This window comes from Cheilinus undulatus, linkage group 18 (assembly GCF_018320785.1).
Source record: "Cheilinus undulatus linkage group 18, ASM1832078v1, whole genome shotgun sequence".
Classification (NCBI taxonomy): Eukaryota; Metazoa; Chordata; class Actinopteri; order Labriformes; family Labridae; genus Cheilinus; species Cheilinus undulatus.
In genome coordinates, this window is record NC_054882.1 from 3,897,154 (window position 1) to 3,911,098 (window position 13,945).

The window sequence follows — 13,945 nt, forward strand, 5'->3', positions numbered from 1 at the left end:
GTCCTGATCTTTCCTCGCATATCTTGGACATGTATTGACTTGCATTATGTTGCATTGTTTTGTATTGTGTCATATCTTGATTTTAAAAAATTGTTTTCGTGTTGTGTTGTATTGTAGTATATGCTGTATTTAGTGTTTCTTTACTTCACTGTACACATTGAAGAATCTTATTTTTCTGTTTTTTTGGGTGTGTAATGGGCATTATATGAAAATTAATACCAGTAGATATAATTACTTTTGGAGCCATCCCCAAGTGGCCATTTGTGGAACTGCAGTTTTGGCTCACTTACATTGGACTCTTTTTTCATACCATCATATGGCTCAAAGCCTGGCCAGTGGAAATGCATACATTAGGGAGGATAATCTTAAGAGCAGGGTCTTTTCATTTGAGGCAGAAATAGAAACTTTTAGGGGTTATTTTTAAAAGACAGAAAGATTCCCCTACAAAATAAGTGCTATTTCAGTAGAAAGCTGTTTACAATGGTAGCTTTCCTATAAAAACACAGAAACCAAACATGCAAAAGCTGAGCGTGACAATATGAGCAGAGCAGCCTGACTTGTTGCGATTATTTGACTTTCTCTGCCCACGCAAACCAACATCCAGCCACCTTGCATAACTGGAATAGATGCTGTTGTGGGCTCGGAACCAATGAGAACGGGGCAGAATACAAAACAGCAGAAGAAGAATGCAGCGTATTGTCTATGTGAGTGCTGGCTGAAGACAATGTGAGCCTTCTCTGGCCTTGTGTCTGTTGTGCCTGGGGTTTCTTGGGCCGTGAAGAAGAGAAAGGTCTTCATTCAGACCTCTTCAAACCCGCTATTGTCATCTCTGCTTCTTCTCTCTCCGTCTCAGTGTTTTCCTTTCTCCCGGGGCTGATTGATTCCTGTCCGCTGCAGCGTGGTGTCACTCAGAGGGTTATGAAAGTGCTGGCTGATTTTCTTTTCTTTACAGCTTCACCTCTCTGTCACTGTTTTCCCTCCAACTCTTAAAATAGGAGAAATGGAGAGGAGTTAAGTTACATCCAAGGTCAACTCTCCAGTCCTCACTCTGAATGTCACAAGGAATGGTTTCAGTGTTACCCACACATACCTGTCATTTATTCTCTTTAAATTTAGGAATTGGGCTCTACGTAATACGTTAAAGGGAATAATCAGCTGTTTTTATGTTTGAACACCTCCCTTCTAATGCTGAGCACCGATTAATCCAGGAAGGATTCATCAAAAACACAAAGAAAAGACGGTTCTCTAGCTTATTCTCAAGGCTTGTTGGACTAATGTGATGTAACAACAACGTAAAAGATGTTTTCAGATAAAAAGACGTGTGAATTAAAGAGGCAATGCAAGTGCCACTGGAGATTTAAACAGAGGGCTGATGAAGGTATTTCCTCCATATTTAAGACTGTTAAAGGATGACAGTTCAACATTCTCCTCCTTCATTTATATTGTATTTATGTTGTAGGAATGTTTCTTGCACAGCAGGACTGAATCTGTTGTCAACATATTTTGATGACGAGCATGTGCAGATTTTGGTTATTTAATTGTTTGGAATTGGAAGAAGAATTAGTATTGTGCTACTGCCATAGGTTCCCAATCTGAGGTGCAGGACCCCGTAAAGTGGGATGTAATTTTCAGCTGCTTCAGACATGAGTTTGAGTCACATGACTCAGTTGGAAGTTGGGGCTTTTGCTGCGCATCATTTATCCTGCAGGGGGGGACACGACCAGTTACTCGTGACTGGTCAGACTGGTTTCTGGCATGTTTAAAATTTTGGTTGTATGACTGCACATGGGACCGAGAGCAGATTCCCCAACTTTGAGGCATTTTCAATTTGTAAACTATTGTACAGCATCACCATGGAAACAGCAGGAATGCATTTCAGACATTCCCTGACCAAAAAAAACAAGTGTTTTTTTTAGGCCTGTTACTATTAAGGTGTCAACGCTCGTGATTAATCTGGGAAGCTTAACGCGTTAAAAAAATAATAACGCAATTTAATCATGTGACTAAGTTTGACCACAACTTCCTCCCGTAGTTTACATCCCTGGGGTGAAAGGTTAAAGGCGGGTCAAACCCAGTCAGCAGTAACAAGTGAGGAGACGGACCCAGGTCTGCTTCACGGCAAATTTAAGTTCAAAAAGCTGCTTAATGGAAGTCTGGAAGTTGTGTGTCCATACTGAGGCGATAAACTGACTTCAACACAAAGCACGAGTCTGAAGTACCACCTCTGGGCAAAACACATCTTTGCTAATGTTAGCAAAGATGCTAACAACAACACGGGATCAAGCCATGATAGTTGATGTTGCTAATGTTAGCAAAGACGCTAACAATGACACAAGATAGAGCCATGATAGCTAATGTTGCTAATGTTAGCTTCAAGACGTCATCCGGGCTGCCTCTGATGACCCGTATCTCAGAACACCTGTAGAAACTACTGTCACAAGAATCCGGGAACTGTATGACAGCTAAAAAGGCAACTAAAGTGGAGCAGCTGGCCCGAGCTACAGTCATTTCACTGACCAGAGACCCCTGGACATCAGTCAGCGATTTCAGCTACCTCGGGGTAACAGCACACCTGATCATTCACCTTACAGCAGGAGTTATTTTCTACCTGATGTGTTTGTCTGCTGGGCAGTTTATAAATATTATTGCTCAGTGAAATAAGACACTCTGATTTACAAACCACAAATAAGTTTAATAACTCTAGTTTAGTTAATATTTCTTCATTTAAACACCATACTTGTACTAATTTATCTCAAACAAAAACACAAGTAAATGGTAGTATTTAGAAGTTTAATTTATAGATAGTAATAATAATAATAATAATAATAATAATAATAATAATACATTTTTTAGTATAAAGTGCTTTCAAAGGGCTGTACATAAAGTTACAATAATGAAAATAAACACTCAATTATAAGATAAGTCGCGGCAACGAGGACTGAAGGGCTGTGATTGGTCCCCTCAAAACGCCATTTCTTCATCCAGGTCCCTCAGTGGGCGAACCAGTGTGGTAAATTCACCCGTTCTCAGCCTGGACTCGTTTAGCGGTCGTACAGACCACCTCTGCAAACGTCCTCCCTGTCGTCTGCGCTTCAACATTTGCAACAAAAGAATTTGTTCATCAATATTGATGAGCTCCAACTCCAAACACACCCGCTCCACCTCGGTCGCCATGACTGGAAGATAAACAAGGATTCGGATGTGACCCCTCTGAAACCACCCACACACACACACACACACTCAGCCACACAGTCTGACTTCAGCCTCCACGTACGAGACTTTTCAAAAGAAACTCCTCCTAAATTTGCCGTGTTAGGTGTCAGAGCCATGGCTCGCTGTGGGGAGAAGAGCTAACTCTGAGAGAAATACTCTACTACATAAAAATGGGTCACTAGATTTCTTTCACAGTCACCACTCCGGGCTTCCGTAGTTTTCTCTCTCTGTCTTTATTATGGCAGTTTTGACCCACATTCTTTTACAGTGTGTGAAAATAAAGCCATTCCCTCTGCTGGACGACATTTAATACCGTATTGTTGTGGCGCTCCAGAATAACGTAGCAGTGATGTCATTCTGAGCGGCCGCCACATTAACACGCTTTAATTCTGCTGCTGAGGGAGAAGCAGATGATAAATGGAGGCTGAGAACAGGACTGTGGATTGTGAGCAGCCGGTTCTCCTGAATAACTCTGCCACTGCAGAAAAGCTCCTTAAAAAGAGGAAAGAAAAGCTTTTTCTCTTTCACTCCGGTCTGCTGAGGAAGTGTCTTAAAAAATCGTGACAGGCTTGTTAAAGCTCACACGCTGCTTTAACAAAGCCTCCCGGCTGCTTCTGTGTTTCTGTTGGCACAGGCCTGCCAGTTAAAAAAGAGGGTTTAGCTCGCCCCGCTGCTAAATAACAAGAGAAGGAATTTAGAAACTTTGTTTGATTTGGAGCCAGTTTCTTTAGTTTCAGGATTCATTGATGAGAAAACTTCTTTGTTTCTGCATTCCTGCATTTTTGATGAGATTCTTTTGTAAAATAAATCAAAATCAATCACTACATTTTCATTTGTAGAGCAACAACAGAGACAAGCAAACAGAGCATAAAGAATGAGTGAGATAGGTTTATGTGGCTCATACTATGGAGCAGAATTAGCAGGAACATTCATCTGTGCCTCCATACTGGCTGCCAAGACCAGAGGCGTGATTTTTCCAGGTTAGACATCTGTCCAAACCTTTTTTGTAAATGCAATGTCTCAAGAATGCTGTGAGGGATTTTAAACTTTTCACAAGCATCTTCTCTGCCTTAAGGATGAACACATTATATTTTGTAGGTCAAAGGTCAGGGCCATTCGAGGTCATCCTTTGCAAATGTCCACATGGCTCAAGGATTGGATTGGAGGTACAAGGTTACTGGGATTTAAAAAGCAGAGCATAATATGTCAAGAATGTGATTTTTGTCCAACTTTGCACAAACCTGCTCTTGGTCTTGGTGGGAATGAATCAGATTTTGGTGGTTAAAGGTTGGTGTAACTTTTCATAATCAGAGTCAGAAACTCCCTGCACCAGATCCTCCAAAGACTCTGCATGTGGAGAAGAGGACTTTACTTTGGGCTTTCCTACAACATAGAAATAAATTCTGCTGTTAGAATTTCTGACAAAATTGTTCAGAATTTCCATAGAAGTTAGAATGTTTGGGGAAATTGGTTTGAAATTTTCAGGAATTTTTTGGTCATGTACTCCGGGGTTGTGAAGAGTTTTGTTTGAAGTTTTAGCGGTTGATTCGCGTTAAAATTTTTTTTTTTTTTTTTTTTTTTTTGGGGGGGGGGGGGGGGGAATTAAATCAGAATTAGGAAAAATGATTTGAGTTTTTGTAAATCTGGGGGAAGCTTTATTTTATTAGTTTGGTTATTTTTTTCTCCTCATGATTTTTATGGAATTTTGGTGGATTTTTTTTATCTAATTGAAAATTTTGGGTGAAATTAAGCTTCAAAATTTTCATGAATATCATTAGAAATTTGATTAATTTTAATTGAATGTTAAGAGGTTTTAAATTGGGAACTCCCCAAAATATTCTATGGAATTTCGGAATTTTGGAAGGTATTTGTAATTTGACTGGATTTGATCTGATTGGGTCGGGTAATTTACTCTGAAACTTTCAGGAATTTTCCTGAAATTTTTGGGGATATGCTCCTATGTTTTGTACAGATTTGGTTTGAAGTTGTGGGGCGGGATTTGCATTGAAATTTTTGGCGGACTTTAATTTGGAAATTTGGGAAATTATTTGACTGTATGATTGATTTGTTCGTTTGATCTTTTTTATTTTTTTATTTTTTTAGGATTTTCTACAGAATTTTGGTTAAATTTATTTTTAGTTTTATTGTACTTTTTGGTTGGAAATTTATTTTGAAATTTTTCTGAATGACATTGGAACTTCTAGAGAATTTAATTGAATGTTTAGGGGTATTAAATAGAAAATTTTCCATAATATTTGATGGAATTTACTCTAAAACTTTAAGGAGTTTTCCTTAAAATTTTTGGGAATATGTTGCTTTATTTTGTAGTTTGGTTTGAAGATTTGCAATGAATTTTTTGGCATACTTTAGCGGGAATTTGGGAAATTATTTGCCTGGATGATTGTTTTGTTTGATCTTTTTTTTTTTTTTTATGTTTTATGATTTTATACAGAATTTTGGTGTAATTTATTTTTAGTTTAATTGGACTTTTTTGGTTGGAATTTGCTTTGAAATTTTCCTGAATGACATTGGAACTTCTAGGGAATTTTACTGAATGTTTAGGGTATTAAATTGAAAATTTTCTATAACATTTGAGGGAATTTTGATAGATTTGGATTTGATTGGATTGAGGAATCTACTGGAAATGTTGGGGAATTTTGATGGATTTTTTGGGGGGGTGTATTTATATATTTCGGCTTTTTTCAGAAAGTTTCACTGAAATATTTGTGGAATATTTAAGGAGTTATGTTTTTTAAATTTTGTATTTTTTTTATCAGCCAAAACGTAGCGTCAAAAGAAGCTACTCAGAAAAGTCATATTTCCGGGGTGCTGTTTGTTCTTTAGATTTTTAATTTATCAGGTCAAATTTACCCAAAATAAGTGTGAGAAACTAAAAATGGATCTCAGGAGGGTGTTGTAGCTTCTTAGAAGCTATCTGTTCTTGTCTCATCACTGTACCTATTTAATTGATATTTATGTTATGCACTGATTTCATTAACCTAGCTCTGATATTACAACGGCTGGTCTGTTCTTATATGTTTCCCTGGGTTTGGTGTAATAAAGGTGACATAAACACCTGTGTAAAGCTGTGGCATGATCCCACCTGCTCAGACTCATTAACCCTGTGTGTGACAGATCTGTCTGTTTATCACCCTGATAAACTGTTGAACAAACACCGTCTGCTCTCTCGCTGTGACTGACTCATCTGTGAATGCATATTTGATAAAAACAGCAGAACTAAACACGTCTCCTCTCTCTCTCTGGATGTTCAGGTTGTGCAGTTTGACCCTGAAGAAGCTGGTTGTGATGAGAGAACTCGATAAGGAGCTGATCTCTGTGGTCATCGCTGTGAAAATCCAGGTATGCAGCAGAAACACTCGGACGTGTACGGACCTGCAGAACATTCACATACAAACAAAAATAAATGGAACACGTGCTGAGATGAGGGCAGGAGAAGAGCAGTTATCATCAGATCTGAGTTTTTCTGCCCTAATCTCACACCACCACGTCTCTACTTAGTAGATAAAAAGTCTGTGTCAGATTTAAGCTGTTTTATCTACATAGCTTCTAACAAAAACTACAACTTTACTGACTTTTAAAGACCTGTGGTACACTTTCAGCATGCAGAAACAACAGTAAGATTTATATAATGAGATACATATAAAATATGTAGCCTCCACTGTTCTCTCATTAAAACAATAAAAACTGCTCTATGTGAGGAGTTTCTACTAAGAAAGGTTGTTTGAGGATGTATTTCACATCAGGAGGGAGAAAAGACATTAACTCTTTAGAGGACAAATAATCGATGGTCATTTTTTTGGTCTTTTTCTAATTTTTGACTGTTTTAATGCTAACAACATACATTTTATAGGGCTTTTTAATAGAATTTTTAAATTTTAATATGAGAACACGTCAATATAAAGCTTTGTAGACATTTTCTACCACTCAGGCTGTTGGGGACCAAAAAATGTCCCATAGAAACCCATTAAAACCACAATATTTGACCCCCCAGCCATCGTAGTAAAAATGTGCATTTCATGATATTAAACTTTAATTCTTTGCTTCAAATTTGCAGTTTTTCCTGTTTGTCATCAAATGTCAGGTGTTTTACCATAATTTGCATGTGGGAAAATGCATGTTTTATTATGGTTTTCTATAGAATTAATATTGCAATAATGTATTTAAATCTTAAAATTTAAAAAAAGGATTAAAAAATAGATTTTTTTTCTTTTTCAACACCGTCAAGGCTGTGATAATGCCCTTCAAGGAAATAAAATTTTGCATGTATGATATGAAGAATATTTCATTTTTGTGTTTTTAACCACACAAAAATCATGGCATTTTGCACTTGAACTAATGTTTAAAGGGTTAAAGGGGACATATTATGCAATAATCACTATTGAGGCTTTTCTAAGAAAAATATGTGCCCTTGGCCTGTCCACAGTCCGCTCAAGTACCAGAAAAATCCCCCCTCACTCTGGTGAGTCACAAACTCTCAGAAAACGTGTGCTGAAACAAGTCGTCCTCAGATTTTCCCCTCATGATGTCATGTGGATAGTTAGCCCCACCCCCAGGTTCAGTTGCCCCCCCCCCCCCCTTATAAGAAATCTCCGCCCTCCTCTCCTTAGAGGAGGATCAGGAGAGCCACATCCATTAAGCCGCATCCATTTCCTGAGAGGGGCGTGGTCAGGGGTGGAGTCAGACAGCTCAGTAACATTTAAAGCCACAGACACAGAAACAGCTCATTCTGAGCAGGGCTGAAACAGAGGGGTTTTTAGACACGCAAAAATTCAATACTGGAGTGTTTTTTCAGCAACAGACTTCACAGGCATGTTTTTGGGGCCTCTGAGATCGATGTAAACTTGTCCTAAAAAGGTCAAATATGTGACCTTTAAATTCTCAAAATTAATCAATATTTAATATTTATGATCAGGTCTGATCTTGATTAAATAAAGAAGAAGAATTGGGAAAAATGGCATATATATTATAATTTTTAATTTTTATAATTTTTACATATAATACATGTTTTTTTTTTTGTTTGTTTGTTTTTGCTGCTATGTATGTGGTGTCCCTTTTGGGCCTCTTACACTCTGAGTGAAAAAATTTATTAAAATCTTAAAATAAAAAAAAAAAGCACAAGAACAAAGTTGTTGCTCATTATTTACATAAATAAAGAGAAAACGGCAGCAGGCAGGGATGAAAAAAGCCTGGACGAGCAGCGTCACACAACACTCATGTATGGTCCTTTTCCACAAAGTGGTCTGGGTTGGTTCAGTCCGGTTTTGCCACAGTTTAGCTCATTAGACCTTTAGATCTTACCGTGTTTCCTCAGATGTTGTCCAGCCTCCAGCCTCCCTTGTTTTGACTGGATGTTCGTATTTTCTTTAGAGATCCAGATCATGTGGCTCAGCTCAGTAGAGCTGGTTGCTCCTTATCTGGTACCAGTTTGGCTTTTAAAATATGGATCAAATAACTACAAAGGAAGCAGGAAAGGAAACTGACACTCAAAGAGGAGCTAGCTACGGTGCATCTCCATTTTAAATAAAAGCATGCTTGTGATAAAAATAGAATTTTTGATATGTTAAATTGGCTCAGCTAGCCTCCTAGCTCAGTACTAGACTCCTCTAGAGTCTGGTCTCCCTTCATCTGACTAGACAACACCAGGAGGTCTGCAGGACTGAGTAATTTATGACACTGGTTTTCTTCAAAACAAGCAAATCGGTTGAACTGTGGGGAAAAAAAAACCTTTTAGGGCTCATATTCTGTGTATGTAGAATTTTTCTGATAATTTCAGCGTCCAGCTCCATTTAGAGCTGTAAAGTTCTAACTTTCCTCTCTTCCCATTCATTCCTATGGCTCCCCCACTTCCTGAACCCCAGCGGACATTTACATGTCATCTGAATCACATGACTGCAAAGAACCTATCAGATAAAAAGCTGAAAGTGTCCTCATGTCTGTGGTCTCCCACATTTTTAAAATCAGTACAAAATCAGCAGCACAAGTGTAAAAACAAAGGATTTCTCTGGTTTTAAAACTGCTGGACGTATTTGAGCTTCTTTAAGTACTTAACTGAAACACATGAATCATCAGTTCAGTTGCTTTTTGAGTAATTTAGACATTTCAGTGCAGAAATTCTACATATTGGCTGAATATTCAACATCTGACACAGAGGAACAGATTTCCTGCAGGTAAAGAAATTCCCACTGAGTGTAACTCACCTTTTTCTTCCTTCAGGGCTCGAAGCGGATCCTGAGGTCCCATGAGATTGTGCTGCCACCCAGTGGGTCCGTGGAGACCGACCTGGCTCTCACCTTTTCTCTGCAGGTAGGAGAGGCAGATATCACCAAGCTGCTATTGGGTTTAAAGAAACAGTAAAGTATGCAGAATAAGACGGGGCTGAGGGCTCTCTAGGTCTATAATGTCTGCTTTAATTATTATTTTTTTTACTTTTGATTAGCTATAAACCTCATTCACTACATGCATATTTCCTCTAACTTGCTGTCTGGAGATGCTTCAGTACTAAAATGTTGTAAATGTTTTTGTGCAATCACAACGGTGTGAAGGAGTTCTCCTGCACTTTATGTTAAATAAACACAACATATTATCAATATTTGGTGGTTAGAGATTACGTTTTATTGCTGTGGTATCTAAAAATGTGTTTCTTGTTGAAAGCTCATTGTGACAATGCTGAGACTCAGCACTATTATCAAGTCAAGTGTGCCTTAGGGATCTGGCTGGGCCCTGATAGACCCAGAGGATAGGTCCTGCCCAGCTGTGATTTATTGATGATATCAGTGCATGTGTGTTGGATCAGTAGCATTGGTGCTAGCATCCTGGCTAACACTTACCTCATTTGGCAAGCTATTATTAAGTTGAAATTGGTGTTGAAATGCTACTTTTAACCAATTTAACCAATTTTTCTGACCATTTTGCCACTTATTTTGACAACTTAGACCATTTTTTGCTGCTTTTTGCAATCATGCAACTATTTTCAAATACTTTTTACCCAGTTTTTCAACTTTTTTGGAACTTTTAGCTACATTTTTGCTCACAATTTTTGCTACCTTTTTACCGGGTTTTGCCTACTGCCATTATTTGGATTTTTTTGCCCTTTTTCCATCACCTTTAATCCTTTTTACCTCCTTTTAGCAATTTTAACACTTTTTGCTACTCTTCTGCCACTTATAATCTATTTTGCCACCTTCTTTCCAATTTTCACCCACTTTGCATTTGTTTGGCCACTTTTTTGGCCAATTTTGCCCATTTTTGAAATCACTTCTAACCCAATTCACCACCTTTTTACAACATTTAACCCAGTTTGGCCACTTGTTACCCATTTTTGCCACCTTTTTGACACTTTCAACATGTTTTTGCCACTTTTAATCTATTTTTGGCACCCTAGGACAATTTTTACCCATTTTTGACTTTGTCTGACCACTTTTTTTCCAATTTTGCCATGTTTTTTCATCACATTTCACCAATATTTTCCACCTTTTGCCCACTTTTGCCCCCCTCTGTTGTCTGGGCCCAAGAAACATCTCCCCTGTATCCCCCCTTATGGGCCACCTTGACTGTTATATTATTTCAAAAGTCTATTTTGTATTGATGTGTATATGGTGTGCCTTGAGATTTTGGCTTAACCTTAGGTGTGCCTTGGGTGAAAAAAGTTTGTAAACCACTGATCTAGTGTATGTAAAGGGTCACATAATAACTGTTTTGGATTCTTTACATGTAAAAAGTCATGAAATATTAGCTTCCACAGCCATAAATGTCACCATCCAAGTATCTGAATTAAGTCCTTTGTTATATTTGTTTTATTTTTCTGTGTTTCTTCGCCTCCAGTACCCTCACTTCTTAAAACGAGAGGGAAACAAGCTGCAGATCATGCTGCAGAGGAGGAAGAGGTACAAGAACCGAACCATCCTGGGCTACAAGACTCTGGCTGTGGGATCTATCGACATGGCCGAGGTAAACTGTCAGACAACAAGGTCCACAGGGAAAATCAACGCTGTCATGGTGTTGAAGCAAAAGTGTAGGGAAACTTACTCTAGGATGAGCTTATTTTCAACCCTCCAAATAAAAACACTTGGATTGATCACAATCCTACATGTTTGAGCTCATGTACCATGTTATTTTCATCTTTCAACACCATGACAATGCCTCAGCATGTGAAAAAAAATCACATTTCCCAAATATCAACTAAAATCTTCATTTAAAAAATATTTTTTTCAAGAAAACAAGATAGGCCTGGAAATATGTGGCTGATATCCTCCTGAGACCTGACTTTTTGTTTGGAATAAACTTTTAGTTTATCCTTTTATTTAGGACTGATAAAAGTTCTGAGTATCTTGGAAATTTTCCTTTCCTAAATCCGCACATTTTCAAAGACATAACCCAAAATTTTGGTCAACATTCTTAAACATATTTCAATTTATCCTATAAAAAGTACCTCCAAAATTCTTCTAATATTTCCAAAATATTTCTGTAATTTTTTTTAAAGCTTTAACATTCCAATAAATAATTCAAAAAATATACATGAATATTCATGAAATCTTTACACAAGAGAGCCTAGTTTTTAGATAAAATTCCCTCCATATTTTCTTATAAAATTTACCAAAACTTTACAAAAGAACTACACAAAATTCAAAGAAAATGAAGGAAAATTCCCCCCAAATATACACACAAATTTTCTAAAATTCCCATAAAAATTCTTGAAGATTTCAAAGGACTTCTTCAACCTTATTTTAATAGACATTCCCAAATATTAACATAAAAAATTTCAAAATTTTCATGAAGATACCTAAAAATTTAAAGCAGTTTTTCTTCAGAAAATTAAGTCAAGTTCTCTAAAAGTGCTGGAACATAAGTAATCCACATTTCCGTGAAAATGCCTGAAAATTTCCAAACAAGTGCCTACTGAACCAATGCCATACTTCCAGACTAATTTCACAAATTCACATCAAAATGCTCAAAAATTTCAAGGAAAATTTCCCCCAAAACTCCCATTGAAACTTTCCAAAATGTTCGGATGCATCCCCAAAACTTCCATGAAAATACCTGAAAATCTCCAAGAAAATTCCCCAAAATATCAAAAGAAATTCCTGGAAATTTCCATGAAAATTGTTGAAAGAACATTTTATGTAAATTACTTAAAATTCAGTGGACATTCCAGACAATTATCTAAAAAAATGCTATTGCAGAAATTATCACTATGTTGTAGGAAAGCCAAAATATAATTTCCTCATGTGTGCATGCAGGGTTTTAGAGGGTATAAACTCAAAAGAAATATATAACACAAAAATGTGACTTTTCAGCTGTAAAGTCAATAGTAAAGAAGGTGTGATTGGATACTGCTGTTAATATGAATGCAGATCCTGAGCTGCCTGCAGAGTCAGCCCTCACTCATGTTTCCTCTGGAGTACTGTGCTACTTCCTGCCTCTACCTAGTTTGAATATGTTTTGTGTGAAGGACACACAAGGTCATATTCCACCATGAGCGACTGAAAAAAGACACCCGTAGTGAGAAAAACAAAGCATATTTATTCCCAGTTCTTTCTGAAGGAAGCTGTACCTTTCCTGAAGCTCTGAGGGAAACATGGACTTCCTGTGAGCAGCTAGCCTAGCTGGCGTTACACTGCAGGTCCTGCCATTAAATTAAGGACAACAAGACTGAAACATGAACAACAAGTCAGTCGTGAGCTTCACCATCCACACCCAGACCTGATTACTGCCAGACCTGTTGAATCCAGAAATCCCTTAAACAGAACCTGTCTGACAAAGTGAGGTAGGCTAAAGCACATCACAGCGCCATCAGATGAAAAGTTTCTGACATCTATCAGTCATGGTTACAAAGACATTTCCAAGGCTTAGAGACTCCAACAAACCATGCCGAGAGCCATTGCCCATAAATGGAGAAAACTTGAAACAGTGATGAACCTTCCAAGGCCTGGCAAGCCCACCAAAATTAATCCAAGAGCGTAACATCGACTCATCTTAGAGGCCACAAAAGAACCCAGAACAACATCTAAAGACCTGCAGGTCACTAACCCATCATTAACCCTAACCCTGTCTGACAGAGTGAGGTACGCTAAAAGAATCAAAAAGCAACACATCATACCGCCGTCTAAAGAAACTCGACTGACTTCTATCAGTCATGGTTACAAAGACATTTCTAAGGCTTTGAGACTCCAACAAACCATGCCGAGAGCCATTGCCCACAAATGGAGAAAACTTGAAACAGCGGTGAACCTTCCCAGGAGTGGCGGGCAGGAGTATACTTTTTACAACTATTATGTCTGACACTTTTGGAATTTAGGAGGGTTTACTGCTGTAGAAATGAGAGCCTGGTGGATGTTTTAGCTGGACATTTACTCATTGTGACCTTTTTTATTTTTTCTGTCATTAGAACATCTCAAAGTAGGTCGTTCCACCTCCTAATGGGACTGAAACATGGGTTTAATACTGGAATTCTCATTTTTGGAGAATGAATCTGACCTTTTAAAGTGTCTCCTAGAATAAGGAGAACCTCCTCATTTAAAGTGATCTCACTCTGTGGTTAAATTATGCCATAAATTCATGAATAAGTGACTTTTCTCTTCTGCTTGTTCTGCAGCCCAGATGATGCAGGAGCTCCCACATGGCTGACAAAGCTCTGAGGAGCTTATTAAGGTCACATCTCTGCAGCTGAGAGATGACAAATAAAACACAGTTTAGAGCCTGGGAGGAAAGTAGA

General features: G+C 37.9%; 1 protein-coding gene across 4 annotated transcripts in view; it reads left to right on the forward strand.

Moving 5' to 3' along the window:
- pacs2 (phosphofurin acidic cluster sorting protein 2) overlaps positions 1 to 13,945 on the forward strand; it is a 105,208-nt gene that overhangs the window by 65,253 nt on the left and 26,010 nt on the right. For all 4 annotated transcript variants that reach the window (XM_041812580.1, XM_041812583.1, XM_041812582.1 and 1 more), the window contains exons 2-4: positions 6,486 to 6,573; positions 9,448 to 9,537; positions 11,056 to 11,181. In XM_041812580.1, the coding sequence (XP_041668514.1) occupies positions 6,486 to 6,573; positions 9,448 to 9,537; positions 11,056 to 11,181 (304 nt within the window). The remainder of the gene's footprint in view (positions 1 to 6,485; positions 6,574 to 9,447; positions 9,538 to 11,055; positions 11,182 to 13,945) is intronic.